Genomic DNA, 22,556 nt, shown 5'->3' with positions numbered 1-22,556 from the left:
CTCAGGCCCTTGCGCTGAACCACCAGCCCAATTGGTCGAGAATTGCTGGTTGCCCCAGGACCTCCTGAGCACTGCTTGGGAGGCCCGGCATCCCCTCACCCGCCCCCAACATTTTTTTTTGAACTGTGAAGTGGAGCAGCAGCGCCAAGATAAGACCCAGCAGTCCCTACTCTCCGCTTAAATGAAGGAGTCAGCCCCACTGAAACCACCAGTGTTTTCTCTCCCTCTTCTACATTTTCACCTCCCGGACATTTCACTGTGGCGGAGTTGATTTACCTTGTCGTGGCAGCCAATTTCTGGGTCCGTTTCCTTTACCCAAGTCTCAAGGCTACTCCCCCCTCTTAGTGACCAGCCCATCCCCATGGGGCCCTAGCACAGGACACGTTTCTTCATGCCAGGGGGCCAGCCAGCAGCAGCAGCCGCCACTTCCGGCGGAAATAAGGAAAGAAACCTAGAGTGTCCCCCCGCACTGCAAGCTCTCAGCAAGCCCCTCCAGACTTGCCCATCTTCTCAATTTCTGGTCCGGAGGGCGAGGAGCACACGGGCCAGCCTGGTCTCGAGGCAGGGACAGGGCACAATGGGCATTAAAGCAGCAACGGAACGAACACTACCTGGATCTCGGTCTGGTCTTGAGACTGTTGGAATCCTTAGGAGGGGCTGAAACAAAGAGCAATTCTGTTTATTTGGGTTTCACTTCTGCAGTTACACAGGCTCAGGACACGCACCTAGGCTGGTACGGAACACAGCGACAGACTAGCATGAGGCAGGGGGGGTACACGTGGAGGTGGGGGTGGCTTCCACCTTTCCAAGATCTTATCATTTCATTTGAAAGCTAGAGGTACATTTTTTTTTTGCCTTTTGGGACACACCTGGCGATGCACAGGGGTCACTCCTGGCTCATGCATTCAGGAATTACCCTCAGCGGTGCTTACGGGACCATATGGGAAGCTGGGATTCGAACCTGGGTTGGCCGCGTGCAAGGCAAACACCCTACCCACTGTACTATCACAAATAGAGGCACATTTTCAAGGAAAGAAAAAGCAACGTCTTTTTCCTTTCCTCACAGTACTAATAAACCACTCTTAAATCTGAGGTGCTTGATGAAGAAATTCCCACCCAGGGAAGGTTCTCAAAGGGTGCTATTTTGGGGGAACTCCCTCTTGAGGGTTTCGAGGTTTGTCATGAGAGCCCCATATAAATCCTGAAACCGTCTCCCTTGAAGGCTGGCTCTTTTGAGCGATGTATTTTCTTCAAATTGAAAACCCCTGGAGGAGCAAGGCAGAGCAGCAAGGCACAAGAAATCACAGTGAGCCAAAATGAACTTTGCCACATTTCCTGGAAGAAAACATTCTTCTGCTCCACGTCTCTGCAACCCAACCCGAGACACAACATTCTGTCAGCCCTCCTGAGTTTCCCTTAGCAAACATAACTCATAAACTCACTAGCTTCCCAACAGCATCCACGGAACCCAGTTTCCAGGAACGTGTCGCTGGGAGTAATTAGAAACACCCTCCACACCCTCCCCACGCCCCCTCCCACCCACTCCACCGCACCAAATTAAAAAAATGAATGTCTTTTCTGTTTTCAATCCTCGTACAGAAGGCAACTTTGAAAGCCACTAGCTAAGCTGAGGTTTTGCCAACACTGCCCCTTTCTCATCACAAAACTTTGCTAGAAATTCACCGAAGAGGTACTGCTAGCAAGCAACAGGGAGCACGCAGTTTGAACAGTTTGCAGATTCTTCCAGAAAGAAAACATCTTGCTGCATTGATCCATCTTTTACAGTGCTCCGATGATGGGGGTCGGGGGGGAGAAATCCCTCCTTGGCATGAAGCAGTCTGAATTTACGGGGACCATGAAGATGCTGGGGCTACATGAGCAGGACAGGGAGGGGCGCCAAAACGCTAACAAGGCACAAAGCAAACTAGCGCTATAGATTCCCAGAGACGCAGTCAGCTGCGGAAGAGGCGAGGGACGTTTCCCCAGACTCAGCATTCTGGCTGCTGGGAGGGAGCGGGCGGACCTCAGTCCCCTTCCTAGCACCAACATGCTGCCAAAGCTCCAAGAGGCCCATGAAGGCCAGGACAGGGCTCTGCAGTCCGCCTCCGGCACACCCAGGCAGCAAGGACAGCGGCCAAGTGGGGCGCCGCTCCTCTAGCCAAGCAGGGCCCCAGGGGGGGGCTGCGAAGACACTGTGTGACCAGACTCACCGCCAAGCTGGAGGCGGCCCCTCCAGTCAGACCCCGGGGCCCCTCTTGTCTCTCAGGCCCCGCTGTTCTCCAGAAATATACAGGCACACAGCTCGGCCACGTTCGAGTACTGTGCTGGCCGCAGAGCACATCACGGTGACGGTTAGTTCCCTTGTCAGCTGCCAATATCTTTGCTTCTTGGCTGGGGCCGACATGGGTGTGGAAGGAAGGCCTGGGCCTGCCAGGGAGAGATAGCTGGGCGGGCAGCCAGGTGGAGGAGGCCAATGGGGGAGCGGGGGTCCTGGGGCCTCGATGCCTCTCCTGGCCATGGCAGTAACAGCCGTCACCTCTCTGAACTTCAGTTTCCTTGCCAACAGGAGGAGGATAATGAAAACATGGCATCATTCTCACTGGGAGTGATAAGGAGGTGCAGGCTCTTTCGAAACGCAATGCATCTGAGAACTGAAACGCATGGCCGTGGGACACGGCTCCTACTTTTGCAAGCCTGGAGATTCTGAAGGTCTTTCTTCAGTCCCTCAAATATCCATTTTTTTAAATTTAGGAACCATGACTTACAATCTGATTAGTAACTTTTGGGCTTATGATGTGAACATACATCTTGTGGGAAGGGCAGGAAAGAGAGTACAGGTAGAAGCAGGTAACAAACGACTGTCCTGCTCTGCCCCATAATATGAGGCAGCTGCTACAATCACCACCTGTGTGCAGGACACCCTGTGAGGGCGAACAGGCCTAACCCCCTCAGCGTGCCCCCGCCATGTCAGAAGAAGCTGGCCCTGGGATGGCAGGCCCTGCTGAACAAAACCAGAATGTGGCTCATTAAGAAATCCATCGGGGGAGGGCAAAGCGATAGCACAGCGGGTAGAGCGTTTGCCTTGCATACGGCCAACCAAGGTTCGATTACCATCATCCCGTATGGTCCCCCGAGCACTGTCAGGAGGAATTCCTGAGTACAGAGCCAGGAGTAACCATTGTGCATCGCCGAGTGTAGCCCAAAAAGCAAAAAAAAAAAAAAAATCCATTGGTTCCAATTATGAACAACTATGTAACTGTGTATATATCACAGTGATTCAATTTACATATACATATATATGTAAACGGACTAGAGGGATAGCACAATGGGTAGGGCATTTGCCTTGCATGCAGCCGACCCGGGTTCGATTCCTCCGTCCCTCTCAGAGAGCCCGGCAAGCTACCAAGAGTATCCTGCTGCACAGCAGAGCCTGGCAAGCTATCCGTGGCGTATTCGATATGCCAAAAACAGTAACAGGTCTCACAATGGAGATGTTACTGGTGCCTGCTCGAGCAAATCAATGAGCAACGGGACGACAATGCTATAAATGTATGAAAGAGGATGCCGAGATGTGACCCCGGGGGCCGCACGTGTGTGCAGCTCCTCCGCAGCTGCACCTGCGTGAATCCAGACCCAGCTGAACCAACTACAACATGGACTGCTCCTAGCAGATTGTTTCCTGCCAGAGAACTAAGCTGCGACCCCATGCCCGCCCGGGAGGGGAAAGGTATTTCTCTCTCTCGCCTGTCCCTTCCCGGGGATGAAGGGCGTGGGGACCACCATATTATGACGACCACAGATGGGGTTTACAAGATTGCAATGATCGAATATCCGGAAGAAATCTCCCTGGACTTAGTTTTTAAAGTACAGAAATACAAAACTGCGCGGCCGCTACTGCGGCCACACGACTTCATTTCTCTTCACAACAGGTCTGACTCTTGTGGGGTGCTCCTAATAATAATGGTGAGGTTTGTGTTGAAATATTGAATGTAACCAAAGTAAATAGAAAGTAAAGTGAAATTTATCAGTTACAAGTCGGGGGGTGCGGGGGTGGGTGGGATGGGAAGTGTACTGTGTTTTGTTTTTTTTTTGGTCTTCGGTGGTGGGATATGGGCACTGGTGAAGGGATAGTTTTTTCAGCATTGTATGACTAAGACTTAAGCCTGAAAGCATTGTAATTTTCCACATGGTGACTTAATAAAATAAAATTTTAAAAAATGTATGAAAGAAAATACATATGTATAAAAAATATGTGTATAAAAAGAACATATATAGGGGCCGGAGCGATAGCACAGCGGGTAGGGCGTTCACCTTGCACGAGGCCGACCTGGGTTCGATCCCCGGCATCCCATATGGTCCCCCAAGCACCACCAGGAGTAATTCCTGAGTGCAAAGCCAGGAGTAACCCCTGAGCATTGCTGGGTGTGACCCAAAAAAAGCAAAAAAAAAAGAACATATATAAAAATGTATAAAAAGAATAAAAGAATATATATATATGTTCTATATGTGTTCTTTAATCTGCGAAAAATTCATTGGAATCCACCGATAACAGTATCAGTGAAGAAGGTAAGGATGTATAAAACTATATAAGGTGTCATGCAGTTCCTGACAACAAAGTCCCACACAATCATCTAGGCCACAACTACTCTGACCAGTATCAGCATTATTGCCACCAACTAGGAAAGCAGCGTAGGCAGATGTGTCCCTTTCGACCTGCAAAAACACATCCCAGACAGGGCATGATCAGCGCCCCCTGGGTCTGGGAGCACAGAGAAAGACGGGAGGTCTGTTCCAGTGAATTCTTCCATGAGTGTCGAAGCCCCTGAGTGTCTTGGGACTCATACTGGGAACACAGAAACGTCTGCCGTACGTAGTGGGAAAGGGCTGGTGTTGTCATCTAGTAGGAAGCCCAGTGGCAGGTAACGGCTGTTCTGTTTGGACGGAGAGGGAAGGAGCACGACCACTTGTGAAGACATGGCAGGCCTGTCATCTTTCCAGGAAGCAAATAGGACACGAGGGCAAGGCTAAAGTGTCACTCTCCAAAAGGCTTGAATTCCCCAAGTTTAACTGGGGTGAACGGTCCATGTAGCACGTGGACAGCTGTCCAGACATAGAAAGCTCAGCCTTAAAAATCTCTGGAAATCCAAACAGACCCTGGCGGGGAGTCATAAATGCATCTTTAGAGGAGGGATTCCTCATGGCAGAAGTGCTAAGAATTTACCAGGGACCACAGAGCTGAATGTAACGATTCCCACATACATCACGCACTATGACAAGCCCTGATAGGTTTGCCTGGTGATGCGATGCCCTGTTCAATAAAGGGATGTTACAAAGGAGGCCTTGCTCCAGCCCAAACCCCAGAGAATGCTTGATGCCTACTCTAAAGCCCCAGGAAAATGGAACAGTTAATAGCATCGATGACCACTGGAGAAATATCAGGTTAATTCTCCAGATTTCAGCAGCTTTTACTAATGCCGTAACATAAGCTTCACAAAATCTGGGCCACATGCAAGTTACTCCCAGAAATTCCAGCTGGGAGGAACCTAGCCCAGGTATTTGCTGAGCAAGGAGGGGACAAAGTGTTTCCCCTTATGATAAAGGAACCAGAATCCTTTACCCTAAAGAACGAAGGAGGCCGGGAAATTCCAGCCACTCGGGAGTCATCACAGATCTGGAAGTTTTTCACTTTTCACTTCTCAGCACTGCCTTCTGGAAGGAGTGTTCCTGCCCCTCCAAATAAATCAGAATCATATTGTCTCATTCATATTCATATTCTCTCCATCCTCTTTCCCTCCCAGTTCACTTAATCCCCTGTCTTTCCAAGCCCCTCTCTCTCTTTCAAACCCTCAATGAACCTGACGTTGGGGAAATATTGTATAAATATTGTATAAGCATAAGCCTTGGTGTTATACTGATTCTTCTGTTCCAACTTTAAATACGTATGGATGGTAGCAAGCTAACCAAACTAACATGCTTTACTTATTAAATATTAAGAGCAGTAACAATAAAAGGGGAAAAAACAGCATCTTCTTTCATACCCTCATAACTAAAGATTCAAGAGTAACATCTACCCTACCCAGCCGTTAAACTTAGGTTCATCTTGAGTCAATGAGAGCTCCACTGAGGGCCAGGGACACTGAGCCAGTCATATGCGTGCTCTACAGACCCACGTTCAACTCTCCACAAAGTAAATACATGCAACTTTTCTTTCTCCCTCTCCTTGGAATCCACTGCCTGTATTTGCACGTTTCCTTGCCTTCCTGGAAAAGCAGTACCATGAAAATATTTGAGATTTTGCTTTTGGTCATGAAAACTTCCCACTGGGGGCCTCCAATTGCTCTATCCCATGAGTCCTTGCTCTACACAGAAATCACTATGGATTGTTGAAATCTTCTGTACTCTCAGCCGTCACAGTTTTATACTTCGTAACAATGAGATTCTCCATTCAAATGAAGTGATCCTTCCAGTGAAATCTAAATTGGGAACTAAAAAATTTAAAAGAGCAAAACCCTTTTCATACCTGAAAGAGGAAAAGAGCAGGAAAAAAAGAGACGTTTCTTTATAATGACACAATACAAATACTGAGAGAGAACATACATACAAGCACAGATATACTAATATTCTACTCACTACAATTCTTGGATATTTATAAATGTTTACATAGTAATATATAAAATGCATTTTGGGTCCAGAGCAAAAGTTCAGCAGATGGGGCAACTGCCTTGCATGTGGCCAACCTGGGTTCGATCCCCGGTACCCATGATTCTACCCTGAGCCCCACTAGGAGTGAACCTTGAGCAGCACAGGTCTGGCCCACCCAACAACATGTTTATATATGTGCGCATGTATATATATATATATGTATATACACATATACATATATATATATATGATTTTTCTCCTACCTGAATCCTTGGGCATGTCTTTTGGTTTGGCCTCATCTGTAGTGCTTTTCAATGCTAGCAGAGTTTTGTTTTTAAAGAACAAGAGAGAAAAGGAAATAAAAAAATAAAAAATACTATAACTTTTATTTAATTTCAGAGATATATTAGAAACAAAGAATCCCTAGTTATAACTGACTTTCTTTTTTTGTTTTTTATTTTAAATTTTTCATTTGAGTCACTGTAAGATAGTTACAAAGCTGTTCATGACTGGTTTCAGTCATACAATGGTGTTCCAACACCCATCCTTCCACCAGTATACATTTCTCACCACCAACGACCCCAGTTTCCCTCCCGCCACCCACATCCCAGCCTCCCTCTAATGCGGGCACATTCCTCTCCCCAACCACCCCGCTTCCTCTTGGGCATTATGGTTTGCCATATATATACTGAGAAGTTATTCTGTTTGTTCCTTTACCTCCTTTCAGCATGCAGTTCTTATCCCGAGTGATCATTTCTAGCTATCCTTATTGTAGTGGTCCCTCCTCTATCCCAGCTGCCCTTTCCCCCAGCCCTTGAAGCAGGCTTCCAAATGTGGGCCAGTCCTCCTGGCCCTTGTTTCCACTGTCCTTGGTATTAGTTTCATATTATGTTTATTTTCATCCCACAAATGAGAGTAATCATTCTATGTCTGTCCCTCTCCTTCTAACTCATTTCACTCAGCATGATACTCTCCAGGTCCATCCATTTATAAGAGAATTTCATGATTTCATATTTCCTAACAGCTGCAAAGTATTCCATTGCATAGATGTACCATAGTTCCTTTTAACCAGTCATCCATTCTCGGGCACGTGGGTTTTTTCCAGATCCTGGCTATTGTGAATAGTGTTGTGATGAACATAGAAGTGCAGATGGCATTTCTGTTGTGTGATTTTGAGTATATTCCCAGGGTATATTCCCAGAGGTGGTATTGCTGGGTCGTATGGAAGCTCAATTTCTAGCTTTCTGGTTTTCTTTTTTTTTTTCTTTTTGGGTCACAGCGGCAATGCTCAGGGTGTTACTCCTGGCTCTGCACTCAGGAATTACCCCTGGCAGTGCTCAGAGGACCATATGGGATGCTGGGAATCGAACCCGGGTCGGTTGTATGCAAGGCAAACATCCTACCTGCCGTGCTATTGCTCTAGCCCCTCTGGTTTTCTTTTTTAAAAATGCTCTTCCAAACCTAGGCAAGTTGCTAAACCGTTTTCAAAAATAACGAAGATCGCTTTAAGCATGGAAACATTCTCTGGAGAACAAAGCAGTGTTCTGAACTTTCCAAATCCACAGTGCCTGGAAGCTCGCAGGAATCTCCCGCCAGCACTGCTGATGGCCAGGTGAGGGACATCAACGTCCCTGGGAATGAGACTTCAGCCAGTCTGCCCACGGGAGCTAAGAGCAGGACTGGCTCACTTGTGCCTGCCTTCCCTGAGCAAATACTTAAACAGAGTACGCGACTTCTGTTTCCTAATGGAAAACTTCATTTTCATGCTTGTCCTGCCCCGAGCAATGCAGCAATGGCAGGGCTCCCCCATCACCCCTAATCACTGCGGTGGGGTTTAGTCCCTCCAGATAAACTTCCCCCTCATGGGCAGGAAATCATTTATCACACAACAGAAGGAATACTGGCCTGAGATTTAGAAACTAACTCTTCTTCTTCTGGTAGATCTTTTTCCTGCTACGTAAATGTTCATACAGCCTGGCTCTCACTGCTCTCTTCCCTAACACCAGGTAATGAAACATACCAGCCTGTGTGAAGTTTTGTGAGAACTGAAGAAAATGGTCCATGAGGAAGCGGCTGAGAGAGTCTCCACATGTTGGGGAGGAGGCTTGGAGGGTTCGGGCTGTTCTTCGGGATATTCCCAGGTGAACCCAACTCTGGGCTAGACAGCAGCGATACCAGGGGACATACGCTGTGCGGCTCCTTGCCCACCTCGACCAGATGGGCAAACGGTTGTTACAATGTTCCGCACCATATCCCCAACACTCCCAAAGTCGTCGACAATAAAACTCCAAAAGAACATTTCCTCGTGGATTAGACCTGTGTCCAAACATGTACTCGGACTGTTGTTTTGTGGTCACCTTCTGCCAACACAAGAAACTAAGCACTCCATTGGCTCAGCACTCGATTGGCTGCTATCAGAGTGGGCCAATGGGATGGCAGCTCCGAGACTCCTGCTGACTGCCACTTTATGAATTATAGTTTTGTGACAACAGTTGGGATTCATTAACCCATCATGCTATAGCTATACATGTGTTCGTTCGCGCTACAGATCTACATCTATTGGAATGTTCAAGTGCCAAGAACTGTCTTCTTATGTTCCAGAACCCAGCCATTCGAAAAGAAGGAAAGAAACCTAATGTTCCTAAAGGAATAAGACCGAGTCTTCTCCTACCTTGCTTGTCATCCACAGTCTTATCTTGGGTAGAGACAGGAAAGTCAGCCATGTCTTTAACAGATGTCTTCTTCGAAAAGAAAAGTAAATTTACATGGGTTGGAAAAGAAGCAGAGTGGTAAATATATGATAAAAATATTTTAAAAGCTGTATCTCTTGCCAATACTTCTACCTTCAGTAAATCCTGACATTTCATAAACTTTTACCTTTTTCCGACTCCTGATGAGGTATTAAAGTGCATCTGTATTGGAAACAGTTAAATACACAGATGATAAAAAAATCATGATTCTCACTGAGGCACATGGGCAGACAGTATATTGTATCTGAATCCAGCGTGGGGTTCAGCTAGAGAATCATATAGCATTTGCATTGTCAGGCAGGAACAAACCTGTACTTCATGCAATCCTCCACAAGCCGTGAGACCGACACAAGCGGCCCCATCGTGTGGGTCTCTGCCAGAAGCTAGTAGGCAGAGGTGTTCAATTCTGATTCAAATATCCTCCTTGAGGAGGAATACAACATTTTATTGATGAACCCAACAAAATTTTCTCTTAATTTACTTAGGCTGGACCCCCTATATTAAGAGAAATGAAATCTGCACATTCATCAAGCATTTATTAGTTTAAAATTGTTTAAAATCTACTTACTATAAGTGTATTTCTTAAAAGTTCTTATTTAGCATGGAATCCAAGAACTCTAACAATAATGAATGAATAATATATACTCATGTACACATATTTATTGTGTAAAAATTCTGGGAAAAGGGCCAGAGTGATAGTACAGAGAGTAGGGCACTTGCCTTGCACATGGCTGACCAAGGTTTGATCCTTGGTACCCCGAGCTCCACCAGTAGTGATCCCTGGGCGGAAATCTGGGAGTATGCCCTGAGCTCCACAGTGTGTGACCCCAAAACCAAAAGTAAATTAAAAACAAACTGAAAAATGAGAAATTACTTCACTCCAATGAAGCTGGCTAAAATAAGGAGGAAAACTAGCAAGAGTGTACAAGAACGTGGGGATGTTCAAATCCTCATATATGGTGGACAAATGTAAGAAGGTACAGCTGCTTTGAAAAGGGTTATTTTGTTTGTTTGTTTGTTTGTGTTTGTTGGGTATTGGGCCACACCCAGTGCTGCTCAGGGTTTACTCCTGAGTCTGTGCTCAGGGATCACTTCCGATGGAGCTCCAGGAAGCATATGAGGTGCCAGGTATCAAACCCAGGTTGGCTGCATATAAGACAAGCACCCAACCCGCTGCACTATCGCCCCAGCCCTTGCCTAGTTGGAAAGCATTCTGATAGTTGCTCACAATGTTAAACACAAGCTAAAATATAATCCAATGATTTTGCTCCTAGGTATCTATCCAAGAGAACTGAAAACATATGTTCACATAGAAACTTGCACATGAGGGGCCAGAATGACAGTGCAGCAGGTGAGGTGTTTGCCTTGCACGCAGCCAACCCAGATTCGATCTCTGAGCTCCATATGGTGCCCTGGGCCCTGTCAGGAGTAATCCCTGAGCGCAGAGCCAGGAGTAAGCCCTGAGCAACACTGGGTATGACAAAAACAGAAACAAAATCCCTGTACATGAAGGCTCATAGCAGCATTTCCCCCCAAGAGTCTAATGGTGAAAACAACCCATATGCTCACCAAGAGAAGAATGGATGAACAAACGGTAGTAGATTCACATAATGGAATAAAAAATAGAGTGCTAACACATCTGACAACATGAATGAACTTTTAAAACATTATGCTAAGTAAAACAGAGCACTCACAGAAGACTACATAATGGATGGTTCTGTTTATATGAAATGTCCAGAATGGGCAAATTCTGAGACAGGAAACAGATTCAGTTACCAGAGAATGACAGGACAGAAGAATGAAATAACATGTAGAGGCTTTCTTTTGAGGCTCATAAAAGTGTTTTAAAATTAGATGATAGGAGCCAGATAAATAGTACAGTGGGCAGGGCACTTTCGTTGCACGTGGCCAACCCAGGTTCAATCCCTGGCACCCCTACATTTCCCCGAGGCAGGCCAGAGTGATCCCTGAGCACTGAGCCAGGAGTAAGCTTCCTGAGAACATCCAGGTAGACCCGAAGAACAAAAATTAAAAATTAGATTATAGTGATGGTTGCTCATATACTAAAAACCAATGAACTGTATGCTTTAGATGAGTATAGTATGTGAATTATATCTCAGTCAGACTTTTGGGAAAGAGAAAGAAATCCAGTCACCTAAGTTGTAAGAGACACTATTGAAGAGAGTGTTCCAGAAATTATGACCTTTAATTCTTTTTTTTTTCACACACACTTTACTTTTATTTTAGTTCAGCATATTCGAAACATAATTTTTGGTTCAGCATATTTAAATGCTTTAATATTTTAGTTCAATATTTAGTTCAACTACACTAGTTAATATTTTAGTTCAGCATATTTAAAACATAATTTTATTAACCCGAAAGCCAATTACAATTATGAGCAGGAAAAAAGAGAAAAGAGAATTATTTCAATTAGGAGAAACAGCCACTTATCTTTTTCCTTAGCTTAAAAGAAAGAGATACAACAGATGTAGCATTTTACACACACACTTCGTGAATCATAAGATGCAATTATACATTGAAGTACCTGCACAGGACGGCACAAGACTTTACAGAGATATAGATTTCTACTTTGACCCTTCATTTTCTACAGTATCAGGTACCTTGTGTCAGTATCTACACAGTTCAGAAATTTTGAGAAAACCTATGCATCATGTCTTCATTCTGAAAACATTCTGAAAAGAGACATCTTTGGATTCCGTGACAGAAGATGAAAGACGCAGAAAGGGGTTTAGAGAGCAAGCATACAGCAGGCAGGCCCATATTCAATTCCCATCACTCCATCTATTCTCCAGGCCAGCCTGGAGTGACCCCGGGAGGGGCCCCAAACAACAACCCCCCCATAAAAGCGTAGGTTCACTTCAAAGCAGACAAGAAGTTTCTTCGAGAAATGCAGTGGGTGTCTGGGGGGTGAGGGGGGAGGAGGTTACACCAGACAGGGGTTCAGGGGCGATTCCTGCCTCTGGGGCTCGTGAGTGACCCCTGGCAGTGCTCGGGAGACCATATTTGGTGGCAGGGAATGGAATTGGGGTTGTAACCGCTGCAGCTGCCGACAAGCCACTGCAGCCTGACTCCCGGCACTACCTCCCTGGCCTGGTTACTCTACGGCATGACAGGGCAGCCTGCAGCACGGGCACGTGTAGGATAACACCAACCACTGCCCTATGCAGTCCATATGGAAGGAGTGCTTGCAGGGCAGGCAGCGAATGTGATCTCCGACAAGAAAGTCCGACAGACAGATAGCACACTCCTGGGGATTTCCTTGAGCTGCTGCTTGGCTAAACACATAGGTGTCAATAGGAAGACACCGACCACACCTGAGTCTCTGGATTCTAGCTAATTCTGCTTGGATCCAAGGATTTTCTGCCGAACTCCGGTGGGCTGCTGGCAGATCTACAGAGAACTCCTGGTCCAGGCTTGGGATCGACTCATAGGACAATTGATTGGACTGAGACTCACTATCCAAGATGTCATCGGAGTCGAAGCTTTTGAGGCAGTTCCCCATCTCTTAGGCTCAGAGTGGAGACCCGATCTTAAGAATCAAACACTCCTCCCGAATCCACGCAAGTGGTTAACCCAAGGAGGCTGCTTCTGGATGCTGCTGGACCCACACGGGCAGCAGAGAAGGATTTCCCGTCTCTGTACAAGAGAAACTTTTAAGTCTTGATGAAAAGTAAGTCCAGGGCCACAGAGAAACTTGTTAATGAAGCTCTGCTGTCTTTAGAAAAAGAAGTACTGGTCATGAACTGAATTAGCTCCAAATTCAGTCACAGCACAAGCACCTCGGTCCCACCCCCTTCCCCCCTCCCCCCCATCCCTCACAAGTCTGCTACCAAAATCACTTTTAACTCCATGCATTCATGAGAGATCAAAAGGCTGGTAGAAAGAAGGATGAACTAAAACAGACGAATAAGAACGATTTCATCACTGGCTAATAAAATCTAACTTAAGCTTCTTGAATTGGTAACCCATCAATTAGTCCTACAGCCTTACCCCTGAATTCTGTTCCATATATCTGTCCTGAGAGGTTATCAGCTTGATCGGGAAAACTTTTACTGTTATTGGTTTACTTTTTTGTTTATTTGGAAGGGCAAAGTAAGGACCAGGTAGCTTTTGCCTTGCTTCCCCCAGGAGGCCAATTAAAGTATACAAAGTATTTATAGATGCACAACATCTATAAAGGCTAATACACATAATGCCCTGAAGGACATCTGTGTGTGTGCGCGTGCACGCGCGCACGTGTGCATGCTTCCAAAATTCAAACCAGAGGGGTGTGTATGTGTGCGTGAGCGCTTCAAAAATTAATAGCTGTGTGTGCATGTGCACGTGCACGTGTGAACGTGCTTCCAAAACTCCTAGCCATGTGTTAGGTGTGTAGGTGTGTATGAGTGTGTGTGTGTGTGTGTGTGTGCGTGCATGAGTGCGTGCTTCCAAAATTCATAGCAAGGTATGTATTTTCTCCTATACTTTTAGATGAATGATAAATGAAATCATATGGGAAAGTAACATGATTCAGTAATTTCTAAAATACTATTATTTGCCTCTGTTGGAAGGACAGGATTGTCTGATACCATAATAAGTTAGAATAAAGCATCCGCTTTATCTAAAAAGAATCAGAATTTGACATGCTTTAGTAAACTGCCTGTCAAATTTAAGATTTTCTAGAATCAGGGGAACCATAACATAACAAAGCAAAGCACCAGCGCAAGATTTTACTGCGGCTGTGAAAAGTGGTTTCCTACTAAATCTGCTTTTCTTCATCAAATGCACACAGAAAACGATCTTTATGCTCCAACTCTCTAAATGCCCATCCATACTCCTCCTTTCATTGTTTTTCCTTGTGTCTTTTCCCCATGACTAGAAGTCTCTTGAGTGAAATGACATGGAAGCTCTGAGTCAAAGAAACAGTAGAGAGAGGTCACAAGACATGATACCAGAAGCAGGCTTGATTGATCAAAGGAGCACGGGACGTCACCTGCAATGCATACTGCAGGCATGACGGCCCCGTGACAAAGGAGAAATAACAGGAGAAATCAGAGAAATGGCCCTGGACCTGCCTTTGACTTCTCTCATCTGACGAGGGTAATACAAGGATCAGAGACTCCAAGCAAGAATATCAACAAATCTTCCCTTACTAAGCATTTGCAGACGTGTTTTAGGGCTGAACAGCAGGGGTCTACTACGCTGCCAGTGTAGCAATCAAAGGGGCAATAACGGTGGTCAGAGTGTTACTCTCAACACTAAGCCCAAGGGCTCCTTCTTACGGATGCTTATTTAAGGACCACGAGCCACCTTCCATCAAAGGCTAAATTCTCGGGGCATTCTCTGAACTGGCTTTAGGAAACAGGCCACTGAGTCTTCGTTTGGGCCAAAAGCTAAAAAGAGAGGGCAGTGTTGAATGTGAATCGTGGGCCCTAAAAATGGCTCTAGTTCACCGTGTCTTATTAATTAATTAATACTCAGTGGCTCAAAGTAAAACTCTGCCATGTTCATTTCAAAATTAAATCTAGGCTGACTAAGTTGGCGAGCATTTTCCTGTCTTTGGCTATTTCCTAAATTTCGCCTCTAGATGGTCAAGTGACTACTTTGCTTCTCTTACCAAACAGTGCTTATCAGGTTCTAGAGTTAAAAGGTAGAGCCTCAAAGTACCAAGTATGAAGACAAAATATAATATAAACAAGAATTTTCTAGATTTTGTGTTTTAAAACTAAGCTAATAGACTAAAGTTCACACAGTTTTGCTCATGAATATAACAAAATGCTTTACCTCTAGTCGATTCAAGTCACGGGGTTGTTGGTTTGCTGGCTTGGACTCAGAATAAGAATCAAATAAACCACACTCCCACTTGGGCTTTGGAAAGGCTGAAAAGAAACAAAAAGATAACATAAGAATATCTACTACAGCCCACAGTGGTCATTGATTCTGATCAGCTTTTCTTTGCCTAGTAGATACAGCAACAAACTAGTCCTGATTGGGGCTGGAGCAATAGCACAGCAGGTAGGGTGTTTGCCTTGCTCACGGCCGACCCAGGTTCGATTCCCAGCATCCCATCTGGTCCCCCAAGCACCGCCAGGAGTAATTCCTGAGTGCACGAGCCAGGAGTAACCCCTGTGCATCGCCGGGTGTGACCCAAAAAGCAAAATCAGAAACAAAAACAAAAAATCCTCCCATTTCTAGCATTAATTATGTCAAAGCAGTATTTCAAGTTCCTTACACACACAACTCCGTACTTCTCTTATCCCCACTTCACAGCCGATGAAACTGAGGGGCTGGGAAACTGAGCCACTTCTTCATGGCTGCACAGAGTTCAGAAATGGAATAGCTGTGACTGGGCTGCAGTGACTCTTGCAGGAAAGCCTAGACTTTTAGCACTGCATGCTGTAATGTAGTTGTGCTCCACACTTGTTGTCACTATCACACACCCAAGTTTCAGGGCTTTTTTTTTTCTTGTCCCCCAGTACTACAAACTTCGCAGTCAAGTTTCCCACGTTTGGGGAAATCACAGGGGTCAGCACATCCAGAGTGCAATGGATAAGCCTCACCCTGGGAAAACCAGCTTTGTGATCATGGTATCTCCCCTGCCAGGTGAGTATCACACACCTACGTGTGAATTCTTCTCCTGACACCATTTGTAAATGGCGATGACTTATGGTGACAGTCTTAAAGGTACCAACATCCACTCAGGTGGCACTGCCTTTTAGCTATGATTGTTAGCAAGAGGCAAGATCTTATAACTATATGTGTCCAAGAAGACATCATGGGATGCTCATTTCTTTTGGGGGGCGGGAGTAATTAAAATCCTGCTAATTTATCACAGGGACTCAGGTGACAGGTGTCTTCTAACACCTAACAATGGGAAAGACCTTTAGGTGGGCAGCTGAATGGGATCAGTGTGAGGAAAGCCATGCCGAGTGAGCTACTGCTTCACACCCATGCTAGTTAGAAGCAGATTTGGTGTCACCATTTAGCTACTGTGTAATTAAGAAAGAAACATCTCAACAACTTGAAAAGCTGCCAATATTCTGAAAAGGAACAGAAGTCACAAGTCAAATCAAGACCAGCCAATAAAAAATTCAAGGTGCTAATGCAATGCTTCTTTAAAAAAAAAGGAAAGGGCTGGATCGATAGCACAGCGGGGAAGGTGTTTGCCTTGCATGCGGCCAACCCGGGTTCGATTCCCAGCATTCCATATGGTCCCCCAAGCATTGCCAGGAGTCATTCCTGAGTGCATGAGCCAGGAGTAACCATTGTGGATTGCCGGGTGTGATCCAAAAAGAAAAAAATGATGGGGTTTCATCCAATGTTAAAAATTAACTGGAGGGGCCCATCGATATGGTTTGGGATAAAGCTCATACTTCGTGTGAACAGGTCTCGGGTTATACCCAACATCTAATGAAGGAAGGAAGGAGGGAATCGATAGTACAGGGGGGTAGGTGTTTTCCTTGCACCTGGTCAGTTTTGGTTTGAGCTCCAGCATCCCATATGGTCCCTGAGCCCCGCAGGGAATAATCCTTGAGTGCAAAGCCAGGAGTAAGTCCTGAGCACCGCCGGATTTGGTGCCCAAACCAAAGAATAAAATAAAATACAAATGGACTGGCATTGATTTTTCATCCTTCCCACACTCTCAGCCTCTCGGGCATTTTGCAGGGTTGGACACGCCAGCCCTCCCACACAATAAAACACCAGCCATTGGCCACCAAGTAACAGCGAGCACTTGCCTCTGAGCGCAGGTACCCCAAAGGTTTGCTTACTCTGGTCTAAATTTCACTGATCCAGGTGAGGGGACAGGGGCCTGGCGCTTCTGTGAGTGCACCTGGTGAGCTCACTGCTTCCTGGGGCCAAAGCACAGCTGAGGTGCTTCTCAGCCCAGCCACGGAGACGTCTTAACCAACGGAAAGTCTTGCTGAGTTTGCTGGTGCCCTGAGTAGGACTATGTGACAATGGCCTTTCACATGGCGCGCTGACATGACTACTGCCATAACCTGGTCTTCCGGTTTCTGTCACTGCCCCTCAAAAGCCTCTCTCTGCTCAACAAGCAGCGCAGGCGTTTGGAGAGTCAATGGACATTTATGCCACTGCCCAGCTGAGCACATACCAATGTCTCTGCCCACCACCTAGCCCCCGCCTTCCTTTCCCGCCTCGCCTGGAGCCCCACTGAAACTCTGCACTGCAGGCTAAACCCTCTACACCTGCTATACCCCCAGCAGCTCTCTGCACTGCCGCATGAGCCCTGCCTCACCCCTACTGCCCGAAGCTCAGGCCTCCGCTGTGCGTCTCAGACCGTCCTCCCTGCGGTCACAGCTAGACTTCAGTCCTGCACCAAGTCCTGCTGACAGCCACCCCCCAACTCCTGGCTTCTGAAATGGGGGCCAAGGCCGCCACGGGGGCTGCAGAACTGAATGTAGGGGGTCAGGAAAAGTCGTCAGCTGAATTCCGAATGCATTCTCGGGAACTGTGTGCTGTGATGCCTACCGTGTGCCTACCGGGCGGGGCGTGGGCAGTTTCGGGGGCGCAGCTGCAGCTCGCAGCTTCCTCGAAGGCAGTGCTGGTGAGAAGCCCCTGGTCCATACGGAGAGTCTCGGCCTGTCTCTACCTGCCTGCCACCCCGGGGCACCTGGACAGGAGAGGTGTCAAGAGGCCACTGACAATCTTTCCCTTCTTACTCTGCCCTTTGATTTTCACTGTCAGGGAAAAGGAAGCAGTTCTGCCATTAAAGAAAATGATAACTGCTATCATTATTTTGCCATTATTTTACTCAACACTAGCTTTATAGTTTTGAACACGTCGTGACAGGAACCAAAGGTATACTCTTCACCAGTGTCTTGTCAAGCATTGGATTTCTTTTTTTTTGTTTGTTGGTTTGGTTTTGGAGCCTGCATGCTTGATGCTCAAGGGTTACTCCTGGCTCTGTGCTCAGGACTCACTCCTGGCAGTCTTGTGGGGACCCTATGGGATGCAGGGGATCAGACTCAGGTCGGCCATGTGCAAGGCGAGCACCCTACCTGCTGTACTATTGCTCTGGCCCTGGATTTCACATTTTGAAAAGACTAAACATGGATCGGTTAAGGAAATGCTAGGACAGAATTAAAAGCTAAGTCATTTTTAAAAGCCAAATGGGGCATATAAATGCACCCACAACTCCCAATTAACAGGACCACTTCGTTTTATTTCTTTTTTTGTTCTGTTTTGGTTTGCAACGAATCTAAAAGCACAGAGAAGACCTAGATAGCTATGGCCATTTTCTTCAACCATATACAAAGATAAACACGGATAATAAAGCATTTAAAAGCTAACTGCTAAACTTTCCTCAGGGTCTGCCTAAAATAGACCAGTGCCAAGCTGATGGGGTTTTATGAGGTCTCTCACGTTTTCTGCTTAGAACTATCATTCTTATTTAAGCATAATCCCACAAGGTCTGAAAATGATATGCAATTTTTATTCAATGGAAGGGTGTGTGACGGGTTCCCTCAGTGGCTTCTGAATAAATACATGTTGATGGTCTTTACCAGGCAGAAACCGGGGGCTTCACTTGTAGGAAAGGGGCTGCCCTTGGCCGAGACGCCTGTTCCCCCGGCCCCCGGCCCCCGGCCTGCAGCCCGAAGGAAACCAACAGGCACTTTCTCTTCACGCGTTTTGCTTGGGACTTCCAGGTCTGTAGAGACAGTTGTCGGTGACTTTTGAAACCATCGTGCAACACTGGGACACCTACAAAATGACTTCTCAAACAAGGAGTCCTGGAGCCTCGAGTAGGCTCCTCGGCCTCACAGCGAACAAATGGCAAGCATTACTAGACACCCCACCCCCAAATCACAAAGGTAAGCGAAATGGGAGAAGCTGCCCAGAACTCTCGCAGCAGGCCCTCCAGACAAAAGTGTCAAGGCAGTAACTGAGCTGAATAACGCAGGCAGCACACAGAGCCTTCTGAACTGCCCCGTCTTCCTGAGGCGGCGGCCCCACTCTCGGCAAAAGGGGTTCCTCAATGACCCAACTCAGTCACCAGAGCTGCACAGTGACCAGGATGGCCCCAGGAACGGTCATTTCTTTGCCTCATTCCAGAGAAATCAAGTGAGAAGAGGGAAGAATCGGGAGTGGAGAGAAACAAACCAAAGACAGCTAGCACTGCATCACGCCGTCGGATTGCAAGTGAATTCCCGCGCTCCCCCTCATGAGGGCAAGCTGCAAAGAGGGCGAGCAGGCCAGGAGCTGGGCAGTTTCTGGCGGCAGGAAGTAGCAGCACCAGCAAACGCTAAACCCTGAAATGAGCCACAGTTTTCTCTGAACCCTCCCCTTCATGCATTCTACAGAGGCATTCTGGGAGCACCCCAGAATGATTCACTCTCTCCCAAATATGTTCACCTATCACTAGTCGCCGCCATATGCTTGGCAGGCTGCCTGTCTGAGCCTCACTCTCACTCCCTAACAGGAAACGGCACTTTTTGTTTTGTTTCGTTTGGGGGCCACACCCGACAGTGCTGAGGGCCCAGTGAGCTTGCAGGACCATGTCGGGTACTAGGGTACTGAGAAGCGTACCTGGATCTGTCGCGTGAGGCAGGCATCTGACCTGCTACTCTCTCTGGCACTGAAAAGTGACACTTTTAAACAATCAGATTGCCCTGGATCACTTTCCCGGAAACCCACCCTCCCTTCGTCGATGACATTGTTGCGGCGATGAGCATGGGTCAGATAACAGCGCTTGGTTGCCCAACTTGCACACTGGGGGAGAGGCAGTGCATGCACGCGTGCCCACAGCCAAGGGCCAGGAAGCTCGCCAACCTTTTTTTTTTATCCAATCACTGTGAAATAGACACTTAGAAAGCTGTTGATGATTAGGTTTCAGCCATGCAGTGTCCCAACACCCATCCCTCCACCAGTGCACATCCCACCACTTGTATCACTCGTATCACTTGTAGTCCCGTTGATCTTCGATTTGCTCGAGCGGGAGCCAGTAACATCTCCATTTGTCCCTGTCGCGAGCTAGTGCAGCCCAATCTCAAGCTAGTGCAGCCCAAATCCCACCACTAGTGTCCCCAATTTCTCTCCCATCACCCCCACCTGCAAACTACCTCTATGGCAGACACCTCTCTCTCCCCCACCTCTTTCTCTCTCTCTCCTTCCCTTACTCCCTCCCACCCTCCCTCCCTCCCCTTTAGAGCCCTGTGGTTCGCAATACAGACACCGAAAGGTTGTCATGTATATCTCTTTACCTACGTTTAACACTCAGTTCTTGTCCAGCGTGATCCAAGGCCACGGGACACAAGGGCCAGGACGACTAGCCAATGGCTGGAATCTACCACAGGTGTGTGTGGGGGGCGGAGGGCAGGTGAGATGGAGAAGGAGCAGTGTGACACAACAGCTGGGAGTGATGGCCTGCATTTTCAGCTGTGCTGCCTGCAGTGTTCCGCCGCAAGGAATCACTACGGAGTGAAGCCTGGGCATCAGGCGGGTAGCAGCTGGGGGAGAAGGTGATGCTGCCACTTGCCAGGCCAGCACTCAGGCCCTGCAACATTTCCAGCCCCTAAATGCCACAATTTTCCATTAAGAGTCAGACATGCCAACATTAACGTAGATAAGAAGTCCTTGGGGCACTCTGAATCTAGTGTCGTTGTTAGGAACTACCTAGGTAAGATGACCTAAAACTTTTTCCACACCTGTCCAAAACTACAAAAGAAATTTTATTTTTTACTCCTGGCACAGTGCTCAGGGATCACTGCTGGTGGGTTTGGGGGACCCTATGACGTGGCAGGGATAGGAGGGAACCTGGGTCAAGGCAAGCGCCCTGCCCTCTGCACAGTCACTCGGCCCATCTAAGCACAGAATGGACTCTACTAATGACCAGTCACATTGTCCTTAGACACTGCCGGTTCCTCTTGCAATAGTCAGTGTGACTGGCCTCCCTTAAGTTCCAGACCTTTCTGAAAGAGGCAGGAAGGCTGCTTGCAGCAGCACCTGCATCTGGACCCTTCCATCAGAAGCTAGACTTTGCTGACTAACGTAAATCAGATCAGGGCGAGAGACACCTGAGCTTCTGCCGCTGCTGGGCCAGCCCGGGTGTGGCCTGCTCCGGCTGATGTCACGGCCCGGCCTGGGACAGGAGCAGAGCCCCTCCCAGCAGAGCCCCTCCCTCCCAGCACCTCCTCACCCAACACGTGCCGTATTAAGGGCCCCAAGCATAGCTCCTAAAGTGTGGAGCCTTAAGCGTCGGCCTGACCCACCTGCTCAACAAATCCCACACTGCTCGTAATTATCCTTCCTGTCACCTGGCGAAGATGGGCAGAGAAGAAAGAGAGCCACACCCCTAACGCTTCAGCATCTTCCAGGGGGTCTAACTACAAAGATTCACCCGCAGCGCGCAGCAAGAGCTCTCGAAAACCAGTGGGGGAAAGATGCTGAAGCCCATCAAACTCAGCGAGTGAGAGTATCACCAAAGACAGAGACGACACCAGGAAATGCTCAGAAAACGTCTTTAGTGACGCCATGATGAGGACGATCAATGAGTTCAAAGAAAGGATAGCACCCGTAGTAATCACCAACGCTCAACAAAGTACAAGAGCTGAAATGAAAAAAAAAAAAACCTACTCTGGTCAGAAATGACAGAAATGAAGGGTGTGGTATGTGACGTGAAAGCTCAATAGGAGCTCTGAAGAGCAGGACAACAGATGCTGAGCGAAAGAACATGGGGTGAGTTCAAGAGGAACGATCTAAGAATCGTTGGAGTCCCTGAGGAACAGGAAGGCAAATGTGATGTGTAAACAACAGCTAAAGAAATCACTGAGGGAATGGAGCTACAGCACAGTAGGGAGGGCGTTTTGCCTTGCACATGGCTGACACGAGTTCGATCCCTGGCATCCCATATGGTCCTCCAAGCACCACCAGAAGTAATTCCTGAGTGCAGAGGCAGGTACAGAGCCAGGAATATCTATGCTGAGCATTGCCAGGTATGACCCAAAAAGCAAAAAAGGAAAAGAGGAGGAAGAAAGAAAGAAAGAAAGAAAGAAAGAAAGAAAGAAAGAAAGAAAGAAAGAAAGAAAGAAAGAAAGAAAGAAAGAAAGAAAGAAGAGAGAGAGAGAGAGGAGGGAGGGAGGGAGGGAGGGAGGGAGGGAGGGAGGGCAGGGAGGGAGGGAGAGAAAGGAAAGAAGGAAGAAAGAG

General features: G+C 47.2%; 1 protein-coding gene and 1 non-coding gene across 3 annotated transcripts in view; both read right to left on the bottom strand.

Annotated features, from left to right (window-relative positions):
* The window catches only part of REPS2 (RALBP1 associated Eps domain containing 2), a 243,405-nt gene that overhangs the window by 66,217 nt on the left and 154,632 nt on the right, over positions 1-22,556 (bottom strand). For both annotated transcript variants that reach the window (XM_055121665.1, XM_055121666.1), the window contains exons 9-12: positions 15,177-15,271; positions 9,314-9,383; positions 6,906-6,959; positions 612-657 (exon numbers count right to left, since the gene is read on the bottom strand). In XM_055121665.1, coding sequence (XP_054977640.1) covers positions 612-657; positions 6,906-6,959; positions 9,314-9,383; positions 15,177-15,271 — 265 coding nt within the window. The remainder of the gene's footprint in view (positions 1-611; positions 658-6,905; positions 6,960-9,313; positions 9,384-15,176; positions 15,272-22,556) is intronic.
* On the bottom strand, positions 15,840-16,003 carry LOC129400575 (U1 spliceosomal RNA). The gene has a single exon (XR_008627788.1). It is a non-coding gene; the product is annotated as a U1 spliceosomal RNA (small nuclear RNA).

This window comes from Sorex araneus, chromosome X (genome assembly GCF_027595985.1).
Source record: "Sorex araneus isolate mSorAra2 chromosome X, mSorAra2.pri, whole genome shotgun sequence".
Lineage (NCBI taxonomy): Eukaryota > Metazoa > Chordata > Mammalia > Eulipotyphla > Soricidae > Sorex > Sorex araneus.
This window is presented reverse-complemented; position numbering and strand designations above follow the sequence as displayed.